The sequence below is a fragment of the Procambarus clarkii genome, chromosome 44 (genome assembly GCF_040958095.1).
Source record: "Procambarus clarkii isolate CNS0578487 chromosome 44, FALCON_Pclarkii_2.0, whole genome shotgun sequence".
NCBI classification, from domain to species: domain Eukaryota; kingdom Metazoa; phylum Arthropoda; class Malacostraca; order Decapoda; family Cambaridae; genus Procambarus; species Procambarus clarkii.
Genome location: NC_091193.1, coordinates 6,065,600 through 6,088,886, shown reverse-complemented (window position 1 = coordinate 6,088,886; position 23,287 = coordinate 6,065,600). Strand labels below are relative to the sequence as shown.

The window sequence follows — 23,287 nt, the reverse complement described above, 5'->3', positions numbered from 1 at the left end:
TTTCAGTTTCCTCCTCTTTGGTACTGGTGGTAGCTTTATTGGTGTGCAGCCTTTCTCTGTCCTGGCGACGGTCGAGACGGCTGCTTTCCGGAGGGGTTCTTGGGGTATTGGTACTTGTTTGGTTTGGCCGGGGGGTGCGTCCTGTGTTGTCCAGTTGTGCTTTTTGCTGTTGCCGGCGTACCGTGCCTGGGGATGCGCTGTGGTTGATCCGGTTCCTTCGTTCCCTGTTTTCAGGGCTCGGGTTTCCCGGGTCGTCCGCAGTGTTTTCCTTCTTACTGCGGTCTGTCTTTGCGCCCGTGCTGTTCAGACGTTTGCAGCAATTGCTGCTGTGTTGGTGACGTCTCGGGCTCATTTCGGGCGCAGGGAATTGTGGGTCGCACAGGTTTTTGGCCGCCCATCCATATGTGCGTCTGTTCTTGGGCGTTCTTGTTGCCTTGGGTCGCAGGTTTGCGACCGGTTGTCTTGGCTTTGCGTTGCAGAGTTTGTGGCGGCCGCCTCCCGGGTTAGCCCTTTCTTTTCCTTCTCTTTGGGTATGAAGCTCCAGGGAGCCGTAGGGGCTCCCCACAGAAAACCAGCGTTGAATGTAATGAAACGCCATTTTCTGGGTGAGCCCCGGAGGCTCCCTGGAAACCCTCCCTCCCACCGGTCGGCGGTTTTTTCGCGTTGGTTGAAGCTTAGCTTCCGAACTGGAGCTTGGCAGCCGGCGCGGTAGGTCCGGGGCTCCCCCCTCCCCCTCCCGGGGTGGGGAGGGCTGCGCGGACGATCGGCGCGGCAGTAAAGTGTGATGTTTGCTTGTTTGCTTGTTTCCTTGGGATTGTAGGGAGTTTTCTACCTCTCTGTTTGGTTTTTGTTGTAGTTTCTTACCATGTGGGGTTTGTTTTGTTACGCCTACCTTTCTGGGTGCCTAACCCCGGTCGATGGCAGATAAGGAAAACCCCCAACCATATGGGGTTTTCCAGGGCCATTGCTCCCTGAAACCTCTCTGAAGGGGCCAGGTTCTGGCGCTGGTCCCTGGTAGGTCTGAACTCCTTAGCTAATGTCCCGGTCTAACATAACACACATTAGCCCGATAAGCTCCAGGGAGCCTCCGGGGCTCACCCAGAAAATGGTGTTTCATTACATTCAACGCTGGTTTTTTTTGTTTTTTTTTTGAGATATATACAAGAGTTGTTACATTCTTGTACAGCCACTAGTACGCGTAGCATTTCGGGCAGGTCCCTGGAATACGATCCCCTGCCGCGAAGAATCGTTTTTTCATCCAAGTACACATTTTACTGTTGAGTTAAACAGAGGCTACAGTTAAGGAATTGCGCCCAGTAAATCCTCCCCGGCCAGGATACGAACCCATGACATAGCGCTCGCGGAACTCCAGGCGAGTGTCTTACCACTACACCACGGAGATTGTGGTGTATAAATTTATACACATAATATATAATATATTATATACAATTTATACACGCATTTATAAATAGAGCTAGTACATACAATGCCTAAAGCCATTATTTCGCAAAGTGTTTCGGGCAGGAAAAACATTAAAGACTAAAACTGAATTCTAATTGAGATTAAAGTATAAAATGTGTTGAGAACATATAAAAATAAAAATAAAAAAGGGGGAACATTGCAGAAAAAGCAGCACAAATACAATTAGGTCGACAAACAGTGTTGTTTAAAAAAACAGACATGGGTTGACAATAGAGGGGTAAGGTCGGTTACAAGGAATTTATTAGGTAGAGCTTAGTTTTTATCTTAAACTGGTTTAGAGAGGTACAGTCTTTAACATGATTGGGAAGGTCATTCCACATTCTGGGTCCCTTGATTTGTTGAGCATTTCTAGTTTGATTAAGTCTTACTCTTGGAATATCAAAACTGTATTTGTTTCTGGTGTGGTGCTCATGGGTTTTGTTACAACCTTCAATGAAGCTTTTGAGGTCAGGATTGGCATTACAGTTCAGCATTTTATATATGTATAAAACACATGAGAGAATGTGCAGTGATTTAATATCTAACATATTCAGAGGTTTGAGTAGGGGTACCAAGTGATGTCTGGGGCCAGAGTTGGATATTGTCCTAATAGCAGCTTTGTGTTGAGTAATTAGAGGACGTAAATGATTTTGGGTTAACTTGTTCTAACTGTCTGCCACTCTGTTTGCAAAAGATGATCATTCTAATGTTTGTGGGATGGCTTTGTTTCCTTAGTTTGAAGTTATGTCCTCTTGTTCGTGCAGTTACAGTTTTTAACAGTTCTGCTTTGTTAATTTTTTATTACAAAATTAATATTTTGTACATAGTGATCATATTCTAGCTTTGGTATATTTAATGCCTCTAACCCTCTTCTTTCCTGCTATCTCTTGCTTTTCAGTTCTGGGAGATATTTGGTTACATATCTTTTTACCTTTTCCAGTTTATTGATTTGCTTCTTGAGATATGGGCACCATACAACTGCTGTTTATTCCAACTTTGTTCTCACAATTGTCGTGAATAATTCTTTTAATATTTCTCTTTCCGTGTACAGTACTTAAAAGTGATTCTAAAGTTGAAAAGAATAGCATACACTCCTCACACAATGTTTTCTGTGGGGAGCCCCGTCGGCTCCCTGAAACTATAAAACTGACATGTGCCATATTAGTTTGGTGTCATCAGTCCTGAGAAATCTAGTGTCTATCTGGAGCCCAGAGCCAGAACCTGGCCCCCCTCAGAGAGGCACAGGGAGCAATGGCCATATGAGCACTCTATATTTAGAGTATGTCTTGTCTGCCATCGACCAGGGAAAGCACCCAGGAAGGTAGGCGAAACATTACAAGCCCTCTTCTCATGCCCTCTTCTCAGACACCCATGCCCACTCCAGACACCCACTTCAGACAACAATTCGAGACACCCACACCCACTCCAAACACCCATTCCAGACAACAATTCGAGACACCCACACCCGCTCCAAACACCCATTCCAGACACCCATTCAAGACACCCAGACCCACTTCATACACCTAGACCCACTCCAGACACCCACCCCCACTCCAGACACCCACACCCACTTCAGACACCCACACCCACTCCAGACACCCATTCCAGACACCCACTCCAGACACCCACACCCACTTCAGACACCCAAACACACTCCAGACATGCAAACCCACTCCAGACACCCACACCCACTCTAGACATCCACTCCAGACACCCACACCCACTCCAGATATGCACACATACTCCAGACACCCCACACCAACTCCAGACACCCACTTCAGATACCCACACTCACTTCAGACACCCACACCCTCTTCAGACACCCACACCCACTCCAGACACCCACATTCACTCCAGCCACCCACTCCAGACACCCACACCCACTCCAGACACCCACACCCTCTTCAGACACCCACACCCACTACAGACACTCACACACACTCCAGACACCCCACACCCACTTCAGACACCCACACCCACTCCAGACACCCACACCCACTCCAGACACCCACACCACTCCAGACACCCACACACACACTCTAGATACCCTCACCCACTCCAGACACTCACACCCACTCCAGACACGCACTCACACACACTCCAGACACCCACTCAAGACACCTAAACCCACTCCAGACACCCACACCCACTCCAGACACCCACACCCACTTCCCACTTCAGACACCCCACACCCACTTCAGACACCCACACCCACTTCAGACACCCACACCCACTTCCCACTTCAGACACCCCACACCCACTCCAGACACCCACTTCCCACTTCAGACACCCCACACCCACTTCAGACACCCCACACCCACTTCAGACACCCACACCCACTCCAGACACCCACACCCACTCCAGACACCCACACCCACTTCCCACTTCAGACACCCCACACCCACTTCCCACTTCAGACACCCCACACCCACTTCAGACACCCACACCCACTCCGACACCCACACACACTTCAGACACTTCTGATACCCACACCCACTCCAGACACCTACACCCACTCCAGACACCTACACCCACCTCCAGACACCCAAACCCACTCCATTCACCCACACCTACTTCAGACACCCACACCCACTCCAGACACCCACACCCACTCTAGACACCAACACCTACTTCAGACACCCACACCCACTCCAGACACCCACACCTACTTCAGACACCCACACACTCCAGACACCCACACCCACTCCAGACACCCACACCTTCTTCAGTCACCCACACCCACTCCAGACAGCCACACCAACTCCAGACACCAACACCCACTCCAGACACCCACACCCACTCCAGACACCCACACCCACTTCAGACAACCACACACACTCCAGACACCCACACCCACTCCAGACACCCACACCCACTCCTGACACCCACACCCACTCCAGACACCCACACACACCTTCCAGACACCCACTCACACCTTCCAGACACCCACACCCACTACAGACACTAACACCCACTCCAGACACCCACACCCACTCCAGACACCCACACCCACTTCAGACACCCACACCCACTTCAGACAACCACACCCACTCCAGACACCCACACCCACTCCAGACACCCACACACACTCCAGACACCCACACCCACTCCAGACACCCACACCCACTCCAGACACCCACACCCACTCCAGACACCCATTCCAGACACCCACACCCACTCCAGACACCCACACCCACTCCAGACACCCACACCCACTCCAGACACCCACACCCACTCCAGACACCCACACCCACTCCAGACACCCACTCAAGACACCCACACCCACTCCAGACACCCACACCCACTCCAGACACCCACACCCACTCCAGACACCCACACCCACTCCAGACACCCACACCTGCTTCAGACACCCACACCCACTCCAGACACCCACACCCACTTCAGACAACCACACACACTCCAGACATCCACACCCACTCCAGACACCCACACCCACTCCAGACACCCACACCCACTCCAGACACCCACACCCACTCCAGACACCAACACCCACTCCAGACACCCACACCCACTCCAGACACCCTCACCCACTCCAGACTCCCACACACACCTTCCAGACACCCATACACTCTCCAGACACCCACACCCACTTCAGACACCCACACTCACTCCTGACACCCCACACCCACTCAGATTTCCATAACCACTTGAGACACCAACACCCACTCCAGACACCCACACCCACTTCAGATACCCACACCAATTCCAGAGTCCCACACCCACTTCAAACACCCACACCCACTCCAGACACCCACACACACTCCAGACACCCACACCTACTCCAGACACCCACACCCACTTCAGACACCCACACCCACTCCTGACACCCCACACCCACTCAGATTTCCATAACCACTTGAGACACCAATACCCACTCAAGATACCCACTTTCAACCATCCACACCAGACACCAACACACTGATGCTGACACCGACATCGAGAACTTCTCTTATTCATTAATGCAACATAAAATAATGGAGAATTTTCCCATTAAACTGTCAATTTTCGCCTTAGATTTTCTTGGTGAATAGCTGCTACTTTGGACACAAGCAGTTATTTGTTCAGTCTTGGTCTCAAGGCGTCCTGAAAGCTTTTGATCATCTGTATGAGAATTTCCTGTCCCTATTAATCATTTGCATATCCAGCTGCTACTGAAGTCTTCTGTCTTGCCTCTTGCCTCCTGTTAATTTAAATAAGATTTTATTGTTCACATTGTCTTTTTCTTACCATAGAACATGATCTGTGTAGTGATCATATCCCTCTGTGTCTTGTCTTGTCTAATGTTATGGATGGGAGGGAGGGAGGGAGAGTGGGATCTGAGAGTAGTGAGAAAGGAGGATAGAGTTAAAGCTATAACTTAATTCATAAATGAGTAATATGATTATTGAAATTTTGATTATTAATAACTAATTTTTCTTTTAAGGTAACGAGACCATATACCTTAGGTATAAGGACAATGTTAGTAACATCTGGGAGAATCCTGTGTTTACCAATGAATCCTGCAGTAAAACTGGATATCCAGGTGAAGATGGAACACCAATTTGTCAATATGGTACTCAAAACAGTTTTCAAGTGAGTATGGTATTTACTTATTTATTTACAGGTACTGATATTTATGATACAGGTGCCGGCATGATATTCTCCCTGGGATGGTCTGCACCAACCAAGCCGTGTAGGGCAAGTTGCCACAAAGATTTATTATTACTGAATTATTTCAATGTCTCGGTTTATTTTCTCGGGGGAGCCCCTTTGGCTCCCTGGAGTTATCCGGGCTGATATGAATGTACATATTAGACCCTGGCATTAGTCAAGCACATGGTGTTCTTAGGCCTACCGGGGACCACAAGCCAGAACCTGGCCCCCCCTCTGAGAGGCACGAGGAGCAATGGCCTATAGAAACCCTGTGTGTTGGAAGCATTCTATTTCTGTCATCGACCAGGTCAGGCACCTAGAAAGGTAGGCATCCCAAAACAAACCCTATCTGGTTAAAATATTTCTACTAAAAGCCGAACTGTTGGACAGAACTCCCCCAAACAAAAAATTAACAAATTAGCATATTCTACAGGCCCTTCCTCGGGATGATGGCCTTGTGCAGCTTCACGTGCTGGTTTCCTCCTTTTTTTTGCCTGCCATATTTGCTGAGGACTTGTGTGCCCGTGGCCATTTGGCTTTGGTCTTAGATTTCTTTTCCCTTCTCGAGCTGTCTTTGGACTGGCTTGAGAAGGATGTGGAGGCGCTAGGACCGATCCGGGGTCTGGTGTGCTGGTCTTGGCAGTGTGGGCGTCGGCTGTTCTGTTGAAGCTGTTTGCGGCGATCCTGCGGGAAATGGTGTCTCTGTTCTTTGCTTCTCATCTCGCGTGCCGGCTGGTGGTGCTCGCTCATTCCATACAATTCGCTTGGTCCATGGCTCTTAGGTTTTCAATACTCTTCTGTGGGGAGCCCCTACGGCTCCTTTGAGCTTATCGGGGCTAATGTATGATATATTAGACCTGGACATTAGCTAAGGAGTTCAGACCTACCAAGGACCAGCGCCAGAACCTGGCCCCTTCAGAGAGGTTTCAGGGAGCAATGGCCCTGGAAAACCCCTTTGTGGTTGGGGTTTTCCTTATCTGCCATCGACCAGGGTTAGGCACCCAGAAAGGTAGGCATAACAAAACAAACCCCACATGGTAAAAAACTAAAAAACTAAAACAAAAAACGAACAAAGAGGTAGAAACTCCCTACAATCACAAGGAAACAAGCAAACATCACACTTTACTGCCGCGCCGATCGTCTGCGCAGCCCTCCTCGCCCCGAGAGTGGGAGGGGGGGGAGCCCCGGACCTACTGCGCCGGCTGCCAAGCTTCAGTTCGTAAGCTAATGTCAACCAGGATAGACGCTTCTCTGGCCACACAAGGCGGTGTTTGCCTTGTGTAGCATTCACTGCCATGTGTTGTGTTGTGCGGTGGCCAGGAGTACCTCATCAGTGCCGGGGCTGCATGCGCTTAGTGGCTGACTTCCCTAAGTACCCTGTGAGTACTGCCCCTGCGTAACAGGGTTATCTGTGCCGGGGCGTTTGGGAACCATTCCCGTAGAGGTTCTTGCTGCTCGGAATTTGCCTCGCCCTTGGGGCCAGCTGGGGCTTAGGGCCCTTGTTTGGCCCTGGGTAGGGATTGGTATTCTGCTGATTAGGGCATCAAGGTGTTGCTCAGCCTGCCACCTAAGCGGCGACCGGTTCCTGTTGCCTCTGGTTACTGTGTACTTTGGCGGGGTTTTTCTTTTGTTTTTATTTTCATGCATAGTGGGGGTCTGCCTAGTGTGGCTATAGTTCCACTGGTAGTGTTTGGTGGCCCTCTGCTAGGACCCCATGATTGTACACGTCGCAGGGGTTTTCAGTGCTATCCTCTACCCTCTTGTTATTTTTGGGTTTCTCAACTGGTTAGCAACACCTTGCCCGGGCTTCCCATAGCAGTCACCCTACAGGCCCTGGAAACCCCTGTCTGGGCTCGGGGGACCATTGAATGTGTATTCTGGGTTCCAATCCATCTTGTACGGGATCGTTGGTTGCTGTGCCCTTGTCTCCGGGTGACAGTCGCCACTTTTATCTCCATCATGTTGCCTGTTGGGTCACTGACACCTTGACCCAGAGTCTTGCGAGAGAGATTCTCTGCTTGTTCTCCAGTACTCTCCTGATGTTATTACTGTTCAGAGTACAGGCTCCATCCGTGTTGCAAGCTAGGTTAGGTTGCTGCAACATGCTAGGTTGGTTTCCCACTCGGATGCTTCGAGGCCGCCCCGTTTTGGTTAGGTGCTGTTCGCCCCTTTCCCTCCCTGTTCCCGGCTCCGGACCGTCTGCGGGTTTTGGGGTCGGGGCGGGGTTTAGTTGGGGCCGAGTCTCGGGCGGTTTTCGGGGGCTGCCCCGTTCGGGTTGGGGGACAGAGGTTTTCGAGCCTGTTCCTCCTGCCAAGGCTTCTGGGTCTTACCAGCGGCCCTTTCTTGCTGCCTTTCCCATGGAATCTTCCTTTTCTTTAAGGGCGGAGGGCTTGGAGGACGGGTCTGCACTTGGGCCTCTGTTGCTGGTTTCCAGGGCTGTGGGGGATGCCTGCTATCAGTTCTGGGGCGATTTGCCCCTGCCTGGGTTTTCTGCTTTTGGGCGGAGTTTTTCACCCATCCAGTCTGCTTGCTTCCCACTTTTACTGGCACGTTTTCGTATCTTTAACGTCGGTCACAGCCCTCTCTTCTGGCGGCCATTTTCGTCTGCCGGTTTCCCGGCATGGCCACCAGGGCCGTGTTGCGGTTTGTTTACATGCGACTGGGTGTGCGAATGAGCTTCTTTGGTGAGGTTTCACCTTTTTTCAGGGGGTTTTATTCTCCTGTTGTCGTTTCTTTGCTTTTCTGGTGTTTTCTGCCCATTTCCTGTTCTCTGGGAACGTTTGGGTGTTGATTTTACACCAGGTTTCCCTTTTTGTCTGTTTTGGGTCTGGTGCTTGGATTTGGGCTCAGTGTCCCTGGCTGTTATGCCTGCTCCCACACCTTGTCCCTTGGTTTTCGGTCTGTTATGACCGTTTCCCTGGGGGTTCTGTCTGGGGCTGTGCTTTGCCTTTCTGTGGTGTTTCTCCGCTGGCAAATGTGGTGGTTTGGGCTCCCCCTTGTTCGATTCCGGGTTCCTTTGGGTTCTTTGGTTTCGTTCTGGAGGTTTCTTCCTCTTGGGCCCCCTTTTGTGGGTTCAGGGGGCTTTGTTTCCTCGTGTGTGACCTGGTTCTGCCTTCTGGAGTTCCGGGGTCTTCCTGGCTTGTAGACTGATCTTTTTGGGTCTTGGCACATGTTGTGGTCGTGCTGGGACTTTGAGGTTTTGTTGTCGAGGTGGGCCTTTTGATGCAGTTTTGTGCCTTCTTTGCCTGGTCGGTGTGGTGCTCTCTGCCCACTGGTCGGCGGCTTGTACTTTTCTTTTAAAGAGTATGTGTGTGTGTATGCATGTACATGTGTATGCTGTATGTGTGTGCATATGTGTATACACATGTGTATGTAACATACCTTGTGTGTATGTGTATAAGTATATGTATGTGTATAAGTATATGTATGTGTATATACATAATGTGTATATGTGTATGTGTACTTTTTCTTTCGGAAGGGGCTCTGTTCTCTTCTCTGTTGACGGGGCGCTGGGGGAGCAGCTTGCTCTGTTGACTCTTGCATGGTCCTGCTGTTGGTGGGCGCTTTTGGTTGTCTTCCGGCCTCTGGTGGCATCGGTGGATGGCTTCTCCCCCTTTGGGGGGGTTCAGAGCTGGCGGGGTGGGCGTCTTCCCCTGTGCTTCATCATGTCATCTTAGTGGGTGCGTTGAACGTGGTTGATCCGCCCTTCCTTCTGGGGTTCCCGTCTGCTCTTTGCAGTCATGGGCCTTTCGCATCTGCGGTTCTTCTGGACTTCTTCAGTCTGCACCCTGGATTCTATGCCCTCCTCGGAGGACTGTCGTCTCCTGTCCAGCTTCTGTTGGGGCCGGGTGCCTGGATGGTGGCCCTGGACCTCCAGGTCAATTCTTGGCACGTTCCTCTCCAATTTTCCGGGACTGGCACAGTTGGTGGTGGAGCTTCAGGATTGCTACTTTTGTTGCCTTCCCTATTTTGTAATTGGCACTTGGTGTATTTTTGCATCTTTACTGGATCTTAGTGCCCTGTCTGAGTCTGCTTGAGATTCGGTGTCTGGCCTACTTCGACGACTGGCTGGTGTGGGCTCCCAGTCGGTCCGCTTGTCTGCTCGCCAGGGGTGTGGTTCTTTCCAGACCACTGGGTTTGATTTCCTGGTGATCTGGAGGCCATTCCATCTGTTTCCGTCCCGGGTTCAGACCTGGGCCTTGTTTAGGGCTCTTGGGCCACTCCTTGTCTTTCCCTCCGGAAGTGTTACTGCGGCTGTGGTCCCGCCTTCGGCTGTTCATGAGGGGGTCCCGGGGTGCTCAGCGGTTGCTTGAGCAGTTGTGCGGGAGTCTGAACTTCGACGTGCTGGTCTGCCCGCTGGGTCGGGTTTGGCTTCGGCGTCTGTTTGGTTCCTTCGGAGACTCTCCTTCCGCCTATTGCAATCGTTGGATTCGTTCCTCCGGGGATCTTGTGTTGGTGCTGCGTCACCAGCTACCTCTTTGGGGTTTTCGGGGTTCCGTGCCTTGGCACTTCCCCGAGCCTTCGCTCGATGTGTTCATGGATGGGTCATCTCTCGGCTGGGGCTTTGTGACCAGTGCTCATCAGGTCGGCCGGGGATAGTGGAGTTTGTCCGTCCGTCGGGCTCACAGCACGGTTCAGGAGTTTGTGGCTGTCTTTTTTGCGCTTCGGAGGGTTTGGGTCACTCGGTGCTCTAACATTCAGCTCCGTTCGGACTGTTCTCTGGCGGTTCTGGCCAGAACCATGGGTTTCTCTTAGGTGTTGACCTTTGGGGTTGATTACTTAGAGTGGCTCATTTGCTGGATTCTCGGGGTTTGGCTAACCGTGAGGTTCATGTCCAGGGTGTGTCCTGCGTCCTGGTGGACAGCTGTCTTGGTTCATTCCTCTGTTCGCGGTTTGGCCCAGTCATTGCCGACTCATTTTGTTGGCTCTGTCAGACGTATGGACTTCTGGCCATGGACGTCTTCGAGTCGGTGTGGTCTAGGCGTCACCCATTTCATGTGTCGCCTTTACCCACCTGTGAGGCGTTCACGGTGGATGCTTTTTGGCAGGACTGGTCGAGGTGGGGGTACCTGTTCCTCTTCTGGTCCAGCTGTTGCTTCGGGTTCTGGCTCGGTTGCAGCCCATTCCCATGAGAGCCGTCCTTATGGTTCCTTGGTGGCCGGCCCAGCTTTATTTTCAGGCGCTACTTGATAGGTGTCCGAACCCGGGGCGTTTTCCCACGGCTCCGCCTCTTTCGGCAGGTCGGATCGGTCCTGTAAGTGACTGGATCAGCCTTCTCCTCGGCTCTTTGTGTCTGGTGTTTTGATGCGGGTATCACCATCTCTGTGGTGTTCAGGTGTCTTTGTTGGTGGTGTCCCACCTGCGAGCTTCGTCTTGGCAACAGTATGACGTTCCTGGTGTTTCTATGCATTTTTTCTTGCTCTTCGTAGGTTGTCGTCTCTTTTGCATCGGGTTGTCTTGTCCTTTCTTGGGTTTTCAGGACTACAGTTCTTTGATGTTTTTACTGTCACCTCATTTTGTGCAGCGCTGGTGGAGTCGCTCCGGCTTGCGTTCGGTGTGGATGTCACATCTGCCCCATTTCGTATGCTTTCTCGTGTTTTGTTTCACCTCTGGCCTGCTCCTGCCTCGCCTGAGCCATCCTGGTCCTTGATCAGGGTGCCTTCTTATCTTCTCTTCAATTTGTGGTAGCCCCTTCGGTTCAAGTTTCTGCTCTTTGGTACTGGTGGTAAATTTGTACATGTGCAACCTTTTTCCGTTCTGGTGACGGTCGAGACGGCTGCTTTTCAGAGGGGTTCTTGGGTTATTGATGCTTGATTGGTTTGGCCGGGGGTGCGTCCTGTGTTGCCCGATTGTGCTTTTTGCCGTTACCTGCGTACCGTGTCTGGGGATGCGCTGCGGTTGATCCGGTTCCCCTCGTTCTCTGTTTTCAGGGCTCGGGTCTCCCCGGTCGTCCACAGAGTTTTTTAATCTTCAAGCCTGCGGTCTGTCTTTGCACCCGTGCTGTTCAGACGTTTGCAGCTTTTGTTGCTGTGTTGGTGACATCTAGGGCTCATTTCAGGCGCAGGGATTTGAGGGTTGCACAGGTTCTTGGCCGCCCATTCTTTATGCTTGTCTGCTCCTGTGCGTTCTTGTTGCCTTGGGTTGCAGGTTGCTGCCTGTTGTCTCGGCTTTGCGTTGCAGAGTTTGTGGTGGCCGCCTCCCGGGTTAGCCCTTTCTTTTCCTTCTCATTGGGTATGAAGCTCCAAGGACCCGTAGGGGCTCCCCACAGAAAACCAGCATTGAATGTAATGAAACGCCATATTCTGGGTGAGCCCCGGAGGCTCCCTGACAACCCTGCCTCCCACCGGTCGGCATTTTTTTTTGTGTTGGTTGAAGCTTAGCTTCCGAACTGAAGCTTGGCAGCCGGCGCAGTAGGTCCGGGGCTCCCCCTCCCCCCTCTCAGGGCGGGGAGGACTACGCGGATGATCGGCGCGGCAATAAAGTGTGATGTTTGCTTGTTTCCTTGTGATTGTAGGTAGTTTCTACCTCTCTGTTCGTTTTTTTGTTTCAGTTTTTTACCATGTGGGGTTTGTTTTGTTATGCCTACCTTTCTGGGTGCCTAATCCCGGTCGATGGCAGATAAGGAAAACCCAACCACAAAGGGGTTTTCCAGGGCCATTGCTCCCTGAAACCTCTCTGAAGGGGCCAGGTTTTGGTGCTGGTCCCTGGTAGGTCTGAACTCCTTAGCTAATGTCCCGGTCTAATATAACATACATTAGCCCGATAAGCTCCAGGGAGCCGTAGAGGCTCACCCAGAAAATGGCGTTTCATTACATTTAACGCTGGTTTTTTGCCCTTTGCTGCAAGTTAGTTTAGTTCATTTATTATGCACCCCATACCCATCTTGTGGGCAGTATTGGAATGGGTTAGAGAGGCACATAATGGGCTCAGGGACTGAACTCCACAATTCATTTAGCTAAGCAAGTTACAATCTTGATGAGCTAGTTACAATATTCAGTATAAGTCATCACATCATAAATGGGTTCAAGATCGACCACAAGTACAGTTTCTAAATTAAGTAACTGACATATGTGGGGAGCTAGTGTCACAATTGATATGTTTGTCCTGCACACCGACCCCCCATCCAGGGGGCAGCGGTGGATAGGTTACAATCACTTAGTTACTACCTACAGTTAACAAACTGGGGATATTTGGCTAAAATTTCTGGTAGCAGATCATTTTAAATTAAATACTTACACATTGCTGGAACATTGTTTATAGAATTGTCTCTGAATTCACATATCTTTTCGCACTCCATCACATAGTGACGGAGGGTGTGCGAATAATTTTGTTGACACAGTTTACATTTGGTCAGGTCTACATCAGCAGATAATGAGAATTCCCAGAGATACTTGTAACCCGAGGGTCTTCCCACGGCTCAGACTTTCAGCAGATCGGTCCGGCCTAGTGCATGGCTGATTTGATCTTCTCTTCCAGTCTTCGTGTCTGGTTTTCTTGATGCAGGATTATCACCACTTGTATGGTGATCAGGGGACTTCTTTGATCATATCCTACCTGCGAGTTTCATCTTGGCTGCAGTATGAAGTTTCCTGTAGGTCCTTTTGGCTCTTCTTGACTCTATGTAGATTGTCTTCTATTTCTGTTTGGGTTGTTTTGTTTATCATCATCTCTATGGTGATCCGGTGGCTTTTTTTTTGGTGTCCAACCTGCGGTCTTTGTCTCGGTGGCAGTATGAGGTCTCCTGGCAGTTCCTCTGTTTTTTTTTACGTCTTCGTTGTTGTGCTTCACTTTCTCTTCGGGTGGTGTTGTCCTTTCTCTTTGGTTGTTTCTGGACTGTCATCTTATGTCCAATACTGTTGCCTCGTATCGTGGGGCGCTGGTGGAGCTGCTACAGCTTGCGTTCGGGGTGGATGCCTCTTCTGCTTTGTTCCGCAAGCTTTCTCGGGCGTTGCTTCGCCTCCGGCCTTCTCATGCGCTGCCTGAGCCATCATGGTCGTTGGACCGGGTGCTCTCCTTTGTCTCTTCAACTCGGTTTGTGGTGGCCCATTTGTTTCAGGTTTGTTTGGCATATGGCTCCTTTCTTGTTGGCATTGGCCTCTGCGGGTCGGGGGAGCTTCATGCCCTCCTTCGGCGCAGGGGTTTCTGCCCTTTTGGTCCTGGTAGTTGCTTCGTTTGTTAACGGCTGTCTCCTTCTTTTCTGGCAAAGAATGAGACAAAGAATGCTCCTTTCGGGAGGGGTTCTTGGGTTGTTGATGTTTGATCTGGCTGGGGGTGCATCATGTGTTTTGTTCGATTGCAGCTCTCTGCCGTTTAATGCACACCACGGCCTTGGGGGCTGGGGACGCTCTTTGGGTTGACTGGTTTCCCTTCTTCCCTGTTCCAGAGTTTGGGTCTCCCAAGTCGTCACCTGGGTACTTCGATCAGGCCCACCTGTGGTCTATGCTTGTGCCCCTGACGTTTGTATGTTTGCTACATTGGTGATCGCCTCCTGGGTTTGTCCCTTTTGTGTTATCTTTGTGTAAGTAGCTCCGGGGATCCAACGAGGTTCCCCTAAGAAAAGCAGCTTTAAATGTAATGAAATGCCATTTTCTGGCTGAGACCCAGAGGCTCTCAGCAACCCTCCCTCTCTACGGTCAGCATTTTTTCGTGTGTTTTGACATCCAGCCTCTCCCTTCTCCCTCCCGGGAAGGGGGGAGGGTTTGCTCAGACAGAGGCTTGGTGACGTGGTGATGTCATGCTTGTTTGCTTGTTTTCATTTGAGGAGTTCTGTCCACTAGTTCAGCTTTCATTAGCAATATTTTAATATTGTTACTGGTCAGGCTTACCTTTCTAGGTACCTGACCCGGTCGATAGCAGACATAGAATGCTTCTAACCACACAGGGGATTCTACAGGCCATTGTTCCTCATGCCTCTTCCTCGTGCCTTGTGCCATAAGGCCTGGACTAAGGACCAGATCTTATGACTGATGATTTCAACTTCTTTTGAATCTGGGCTAGCTGCTTCATATTGGTTATGATATGAGGTTCTTGATTCTCTTGGTTGCAGGCAATCCTCTCTTTTTCCTTGAGGGCCTGATATGGCATTTACCATACCCAAATGCTTGAGTATCACAAAGTGAGTTTGGCTTGTTAGGCATTTTTGGGTGGTGTTGATGCTGTATGGCTTCAGGCTTCCCTGTTTTCACCATCCTTGTCCCAGGATGTGCATATGTGGCAGTTGCATGGTCAGTTGCCTTTGCTCTCTGGGACTAATATCACGAAGAATCACAAGGTTTTCTGTGTTTGGGCTGCCATGGAGCTGTTTTCTGGTACATTCCATGGAGAACTGGATGCCTGTGAATGATTTTTGGTTGCCTGCACTTGGGGCCCTTGTTGGTGCCTCTTAAGCTGCTTGTTCCTCTCTTCGGGAGGTGATGGTGGGCTTCTATTCCCCTAATCTGTATTACTGGAAGACTGTGCTGGGCCATGCCTTTAATTCAGCCTTATCCCACTTCTCTCATTTCTGGTGGGAGCCCCTATGGCTCCCCAGAGGTATCCATGGCGGATAGGGATACCCTAACTATTTTGCATCAGTCGATGTGGGTGGAGTTCTAGGCCTACTGGGGACCACAAGCCAGAACCAGGCCCCCTCACAGAGGCACAAGGAGCAATGGCCCATAGAAATCCACATGTGATTTGGAGTATTCTGTATCTGCCATCAACCGGAACAGGCACCCAGAAAGATAAACACCACAAAACAAACCCCTATTCTGGTTAACAACGAAAATCATCAAACGTCACACAAGCAACGAGCGCCACGGAAAAAGAGCAAACAAGCATGACGTCACACGAGTCCTGCCACATGTCTGCGCAGCTCTCCCCCTCCCCGAGAGGGGGAAGGGGGAGCCCCAGACCCTCGTGCCAGCGATCTGCACCCCCAGTTCCTCAGCTGATGGGATCATGCACAGTCATGTGGCTCCAGCTCCAGTCTTCTCTCTGTGCTGTTACTTGTTTTCAGTGCTGCTCTTACGGTGGTCGTGAGCTGGGAGTAATATTCTCAGGTACTCTGGCTGCATGTGCTTAGGGTCACCTTCCCTGAGTGCCCTGTAAGTACTGCCCTTGGGGCTTGGGGTTCCCTTCCACAAGTTATCTTTGGTCTACTTCTGTTGGCCTTTTGCTGCTTGGTGTTTGGCCACCCCGAGTGTGTGGGGGGGATTCCACCCTTGTTTGCCTTGGAGTAAGAGGTAGTTGTTGCACTGGTGGGGCGTGGGGTACTGCATAGCTAGTTTTCACCTTTAACAGCGGCCGGCATTGCTCTCTTCGGGTACGTTGTCCTCTTGCGAGGTTTTTCTTTTCTTTTTCTTTTTGCCTGGTGGGTGGGGGGGGGGGGAGTCTGCCTTGTGTTCTCCCTCCCCCTTATATTAGGGTCGTTGTGTGGGGTGGCTCCCCCTGCTTCGCCCTCGTGAGTGGACATGTCCCGTGAGTTCAGCTTTTAGCAGTTTGCTTGGTAGTTAGGGGCGCGGGTTAGCAGTACCTTGCCTAGAATATCCCTTAGCAGACCCAGTCTAGGGGCCCCCTGGGAAACCCCTAGGGGGCACTCGGGTCCATTGGGTGTAACCCCTGAGTATCCTCTCGCGTTCTGCGAGTTTGAAGGTTGCTCTGTCCCCTTGTGTCAGGGGACGCTCATTGTTTTTGCCTCCGTCATGCTGTCAGTTGGGTCAGGGACACATTTGACCCCGAGTCCTGCGAGCTTTGTTTGCTTCTTTGTGGTTCCAATCACCCAATGTGTTGATGACATTCTCTGAGTGCAGGCGGCTCGTGCATTGCTGGATAGGTTGCTGCAACACGCTAGTTTGGTTGCTTCCCCGGGTGCCCCGAGGCTGCCCTGGTTTGCTTCTCGGGTCCCGAATTTGAGGGCATTGGTTGCATCGGCCTTGGTTCAGTCCGTGTCCCCCTCGTTCTTCCCCTGCAGTGGTTCGTTCGCCCCCCCCCCCACCCCTCCCTGTGCTCCCGGCTCCTAGTCGTCTGAGGGCTTTGGGATCAGGGCAGGGTTTTGAGGTTAGAGACTCGGGCAGTTTCGGGGGTTGCCTCTTCTAGGGTTGCATCGGAGGCATTTGAGTCTGTTCCTCCAGCCGTAGCTCTGGGGTCTGACCAGTGGACTCGCTCTCTTCCTGCTTTTCTGGGGGGAGCCCCTACGGCTCCCTGGAGCTTATCGGGCTAATGTGTGTTATGTTAGACCGGGACATTAGCTATGGAGTTCGGACCTACCAGGGACCAGCGCCAGAACCTGGCCCCTTCAGAGAGGTTTCAGGGAGCAATGGCCCTGGAAAACCCCATATGGTTGGGGGTTTTCCTTATCTGCCATCGACCGGGGTTAGGCACCCAGAAAGGTAGGCGTAACAAAACAAACCCCACATGGTAAAAAACTACAACAAAAACCGAACAGAGAGGTAGAAAACTCCCTACAATCCCAAGGAAAACAATCAAACAATCAATTTACTGCCGCGCCGGTCGTCCGCGCAGCCCTCCCCTCCCCGGGAGGGGGAGGGGGGGGCCCCGGACCTCACCGCGCCGGCTGCCGTCAATTCGCAAGCTAGTGTCAACCGGGATAGACGCTTCTCTGGCCTCAAATTCCTTGGCGGTGTTTGCCTCGTGTGGCGTTCTCTGCTGTTGTTGTGGTGTGCGGTGGCCAGGAGTACTTCATCAGTGCCGGGGCTGCATGCGCCTAGGGCTTCCTTCCCTAGGCGCCCTGTGAGTACTGCCCTTGCGTGTCAGGGTTATCTTCTCTGGGGCGTTCGGGAACCGCTCCCGTAGAGGTTTTTGCTGCTTGGCATCTGCCTCGCCCTTGGGACCAGCTGGGGCTTGGGGCCCTTGTTTGGCCTTGGGTAGGGAGTGGTTTTGTGCTGGTTAGGGCGTCAAGGTGTTGCGCGGCCTGCCACCTAAGCGGCGACCGGTTCCTGTTGCTCTGGGGACGGTGTACTTTTGCGGGGTTTTTCTTTTGTTTTGTTTTTGGTTGCCTGGTGGAGGTGCTGCCTCGTGGGCCCATAGTTCCCCTGGTATTGTTTTGGTGGTCCTCTGCTAGGCCCCCGTGCTTGTACACGTCCCAGGGGTTTTCAGTATTATCATTTACCCGTGTTTTGTTTGGGTTTCTTAACCGGTTAGCAACACCTTGCCCGGGCTTCCCGTAGTTGCTACCCTACGGGCCCTGGAAACCCCTGTCGGGGCTCGGGGACCCATGGAGGCGTCTCCCGAGTTCCAGCCTGCCTTGTGCGGGTTTGAAGGTTGCAGTGTGCCCTTGTCTCAGGGTGACAGTCACCTGTTTTGCCTCCGTCATGCTGCCTGTTGGGTCAATGACACCTTTGACCCGGAGTCTTGCAAGTCCTGTTCTCTGCTTGTGCTCAGGTTTTACTCTGAGGATGTTCCTATTAGAGTACAGGCAGCATCAGCGTTGCATGTTAGATTTAGGTTATTGCAACGCGCTAGGTCGGTTTCCCGCCTGGATGCCCCGAGGCTGCCCCGTTTTGGCTTTAGGGACCCTGACCTGGGGGCGTTGATTGCTATGGCTTTGACTCCAACGCCCTCTGGTCCTTCCCCTGTGGTTCTTCCTGCACCTCCCCCCCTGTGTCCGGCTCCGAAACGTATGCGGCTTTCGGCCTTGGCACAGGATTTAGTTGGTGGAGAGACTCGGGCTGCTTCGGGGGCTGCCCCATCCGGGTCGGGGACGGAGGCATTTGAGCCGGTTCCTCCTGCCGAGGCTTCTGGGTCCCACCAGCAGGCCCCCTTGTCTGCCTTTCCCTTGGACTCTACCTTTTCTTCAGGGGTAGAGGGTTTGGAGGACGGCTCTGCCCCGGGTCCCGACGTAAGGGATCCTGGGGCTGGGGAGGAGTCGGCCTGGGGGCCTTGGGCCCCCTGTGACCCCGCTTGGGTGCTTTTGCCTTCCCCACGGGGTTTATTGTTGCAGGGGGAGGGGTTTTCTTATCCTCCCTCCCTGTATGAGTATGATTTGGGTTCGGCTCCTCCCCGTGTTCGGTTCCGGGCGCCTTTGGGTACCTCGGCTCCGTCTTTACAGGGGTTTGCTACTTCCCGTCTCTCCGCGAAGGTAGCTCGGGAAGCTCTTGCTGCATACCTCTTGCGAGACCCGGGTTATGCCTCCCCAATGGATCCGTCCTCGTTTGAGTTCGGTTCTTCTTCCCGTTTTTGGGTACGTTTGGAGGTTCCGGGGTCTTCCTGGCTAGCAGACTGCCCTTTCTTTTCGTTGGGGGCGTGGCATGGGTTCTGTCGGACCCGCACGCTTGATTGGCGCGAGACTGCTACTTTTATGCAGGTTTACCTGGGGGGCGAGTTTGAGCACCTTAATGCGTGCTTATTCGCTCCTGTGCTTTCTCGGGATGTTGGCCTTTTCCAGCTTCACGTGCAGGTTCCTCAGCTTTCGGCTTCATTGGTTGCGGAGGAGTTGCGCTCCCGTGGGCATTTGGCTTCGGTCTTGCGTTTCTTTTCCCTTCTCGAGCTCTCTTCTGCTTGGCTCGAGGAGGATGTGGGAGCGTTGGCTGAAGGGCCTTCGTCCGGGGCGCTTTCTTCGGCAGCTAGGGCGTCGGCTGCACTGTTGAAGCTCTTTGCGCCCATCCTGAAGGAAGCGGTGTCTCTGTTTTTTGCTTCTCGCCTCGCGTGCCGTCAGGCTGTGCTCGCCCTCTCTTTGGATTCCGCTTGGGCCCTGGCTCTTAGGTTTTCGTCTCCTTTTTGTCCGTTGCTGTTTGCAGAGTCTGCGGTGTCCCAGTTTCTGCATGCGGCTTCGGCTAGTTGTCGTCCTATGGCGGACTTGTTGATTCTCCGGAGCAGTCGTTCTCGGCAGTTTCGGAGGGGTCGTGCCAGGGTTTCGGTTTCCGCTGGTCGAGGTGGGCCTTTGGTGCCGGTTTCTGAGCCGTTGTTCCCTTTGGGGCCAGCGTCGTCTGGGCGGCGCAGTGTTCGCCCTGTTCGACGGTTGGGTTCTCGTGCGGGGCGTCGGCCCTTTCGCAGTTTGCCCCGTTGACTGGGCGATGGGGGGGAGGCTCGCTCTGTTTGCCCACGCTTGGTCCCACGATTTGTGGGCCTTTTCGGTCGTGTCATCCGGCCTGCGGTGGCGTTGGGCGACTCGTCCTCCTTTGGGGGGTTCGGGGCTAACAGGGCAGGTCTCTTCTCCTGCGCTTCGTCAAGTCATCTTGGAGTGGGTGCGCTTGGGCGTGCTCGAACCGACTACGTCCCTCAGGTGGGTTTCCCGCCTGTTTCCAGTGCCGAAACGGGACTGTGCGGATCTGAGGTTCATTCTGGACTTGTCCCGTCTGAACCCCTGGATTCCTTGCCCCTCCTTTCGGATGACTACTCTGTCTCAGGTCCGGCTTCTGTTGGAGCCGGGTGCCTGGATGGTGTCCCTGGACCTAAAGGACGCGTATTGGCACGTTCCTATTCATCCGGGGTTCAGGGACTGGTTAGGCTTCGTGGTAGGGCGTCACGCTTACCGTTTTCGATGCCTACCTTTTGGCCTGAATCTGGCACCTCGCGTTTTCACGCGTCTGACCCGAGTTGTGGTGACCCGTCTGCGTCTTCTAGGGATTCGGGTTTTGGCCTACCTCGACGACTGGCTGGTGTGGGCTCCCAGTCGGTCAGCTTGTCTGCTCGCCAGGGATTTGGTTCTTTCCCAGCTCGCCAGGTTCGGGTTCCTGGTGAACTGGAGGAAGTCCCATCTGGTTCCGTCCCAGGTTCGGACCTGGCTGGGTCTTGTTTGGGATTCTCGGACCTCTTCCTTGTCTCTTCCTCCGGTGGCGTTGCGGCGGCTGCGGGACCGCCGTTTGCTGTTTCTGAGAGGGTCCCGGGTCACTCGGCGGTTGCTCGAGCGGTTGTGCGGGAGTCTGAACTTCGCCATGCTAGTCTACCCGCCGGGTCGGGTTTGGCTTCGGCGTCTGTTTTGGTTCCTTCGGGGACGTCCTTTCCGCCTCTCTCGCGATCGTTGGGTTCGCCCTCCGGGGGTCTTATGTCGGTTGCTGCGTCACCGTCTTCCTCTTCGGATTTTTCGGGGTTCGGTGCCTTGGCGCCTTCCCGAGCCCTCGCTCGATGTGTTCACGGACGCGTCGTCTCTCGGCTGGGGCTTTGTGACCAGTGCTCACCAGGCAGGCCAGGGACGGTGGGGTCCGTTCTTCCATCGGGCTCACAGCACGGTTCGGGAGTTCGCGGCTGTCTGGTTCGCGCTTCGGAGGGTTCGGGTCGCTCGGGGATCGACCATTCGCCTCCATTCGGACTGTTCTCTGGTGGTTCATTGCCTGAACCGCGGGGGTTCTCTTCGGTCCTTGGCTCTTTGGGGTTGGTCCCTTCGAGTGGTTCGTCTGCTGGATTCTCGGGGTTTGGCTCTCCGTGCGGTTCACGTCCGGGGAGTGTCCAACGTTCTGGCGGACGGTCTGTCTCGCTTCCTTCCCCTGTCCACGGAATGGACGGTCGACGACGACTCGTTTCGTTGGATCTGCCAGACGTACGGTCTCCCAGATGTGGACCTCTTCGCGTCGGCGTGGTCCCGGCGTCTCCCTCTATATGTGACGCCCTTCCCCGACTGCGAGGCGTTCGCGGTGGATGCTTTTCGGCAGGACTGGTCGAGGTGGGGTTACCTGTACCTTTTTCCTCCGGTCCAGCTGTTGCTTCGGGTTCTGGTTCGGTTAGAGACATTCCCGGTGAGAGTAGTCCTCGTGGCCCCTTGGTGGCCGGCCCAGCCTTGGTTTCCGGTGCTTCTGGCTCGGTGCCCGAACCCGGGACGTTTCCCGCGGCTCCGCCTCTTTCAGCAGGTCGGCCCGATCCGGTACGGGGCTGGTTCGACCTTCTCCTCTGCTCTTCGCGTCTGGTCTTTTTGACGCGGGTGTATCACCATTTCTATGGTGATCAGGTGGCTTCTTTGATGGTGTCCCACCTGAGAGCTTCGTCTAGGCGACAGTATGAAGTTTCCTGGCGTTCCTTTCGCCATTTTCTGGCTCTTCATAGGTTGTCTTTTCTCTCGGATCGGGTTGTTTTGTCCTTCCTTACTTGGCTTTTTCAGGACCGTCAATTGATGCCTAATACTGTCGCCTCGTATCGTGCGGCGCTGGCGGAGCCGCTCCAGCTCGCTTTCGGGGTGGACGTCACATCCGCCCCGTTTCGTAAGCTTTCCCGTGCTATGTTTCACCTCCGGCCTGCTCATGCGCCGCCTGAGCCGTCCTGGTCCTTGGACAGGGTGCTCTCCTATCTTTCCTCTCCTCGGTTTGTGGTGGCCCCTTCGGTTCCTGATTGTTTTTCCAAGGCTTTGTTTTTGTTGGCATTGGCCTCTGGGGGCCGGGTAGGGGAGCTTCATGCTCTCCTCCGGCGCAGGGGTTACTGCTCTTTTGGTCCTGGGGGTAGGTTTGTCCGTTTGCAGCCTTCTCCGTCCTTTCTGGCAAAGAACGAGACGGCTGCTTTCCGGAGGGGTCCGTGGGTCATTGATGCTTGGTTGGTTCGGCCGGGGGTGCATCATGTGTTGTGTCCTGTTGCTGCACTTCGCCGTTACCTGCGCGCTTCGGCCGGAGTGGCTGGGGATGCGCTTTGGGTTGATCCGGTTTCCCTCGTTCCCTGTTCCAGGGCTCGGGTCTCCCAGGTTGTCCGCAGGGTTATTAAATCTAGCCAGCCTGCGGTCTATCCTCGCGCCCATGACGTTAGGAAGTTTGCGGCTTTGGCTGCCGTGTTTGGTAATATGTCTTGGGCTCATATTCGGGCGCGTGGATTTTGGAAGTCGAACAGGGTCCTGGCCGCCCGTTATTTGGTGAATGTCCCTGCTCCTCGTCGTTCTTGTGTTGCTTTGGGTCGCAGGTTGCAGCCAGTTGTCTCGACTTCGAGTTGAGGAGTTTGTGGCCACCGCCTCCCGGGTAAGTCCCATTTTTCCTTCTCTTTGGGTATGTAGCTCCAGGGAGCCATAGGGGCTCCCCCCAGAAAACCAGCGTTGAATGTAATGAAACGCCATTTTCTGGGTGAGCCCCGGAGGCTCCCTGGTTACCCTCCCTCCCATCCGGTCGGCGGGATTTTTTCGCGTTGGTTGAAGCCTAGTTTCCGAACTGACGGCAGCCGGCGCGGTGAGGTCCGGGGCCCCCCCCCTCCCCCTCCCGGGGAGGGGAGGGCTGCGCGGACGACCGGCGCGGCAGTAAATTGATTGTTTGATTGTTTTCCTTGGGAT

General features: G+C 53.2%; 1 protein-coding gene across 3 annotated transcripts in view; it reads left to right on the top strand.

The window, feature by feature from the left end:
* Positions 1-23,287, top strand: part of LOC123745438 (bumetanide-sensitive sodium-(potassium)-chloride cotransporter) — a 389,884-nt gene that overhangs the window by 210,335 nt on the left and 156,262 nt on the right. For all 3 annotated transcript variants that reach the window (XM_069300604.1, XM_069300601.1, XM_069300603.1), the window contains exon 10: positions 5,906-6,054. In XM_069300604.1, coding sequence (XP_069156705.1) covers positions 5,906-6,054 — 149 coding nt within the window. The remainder of the gene's footprint in view (positions 1-5,905; positions 6,055-23,287) is intronic.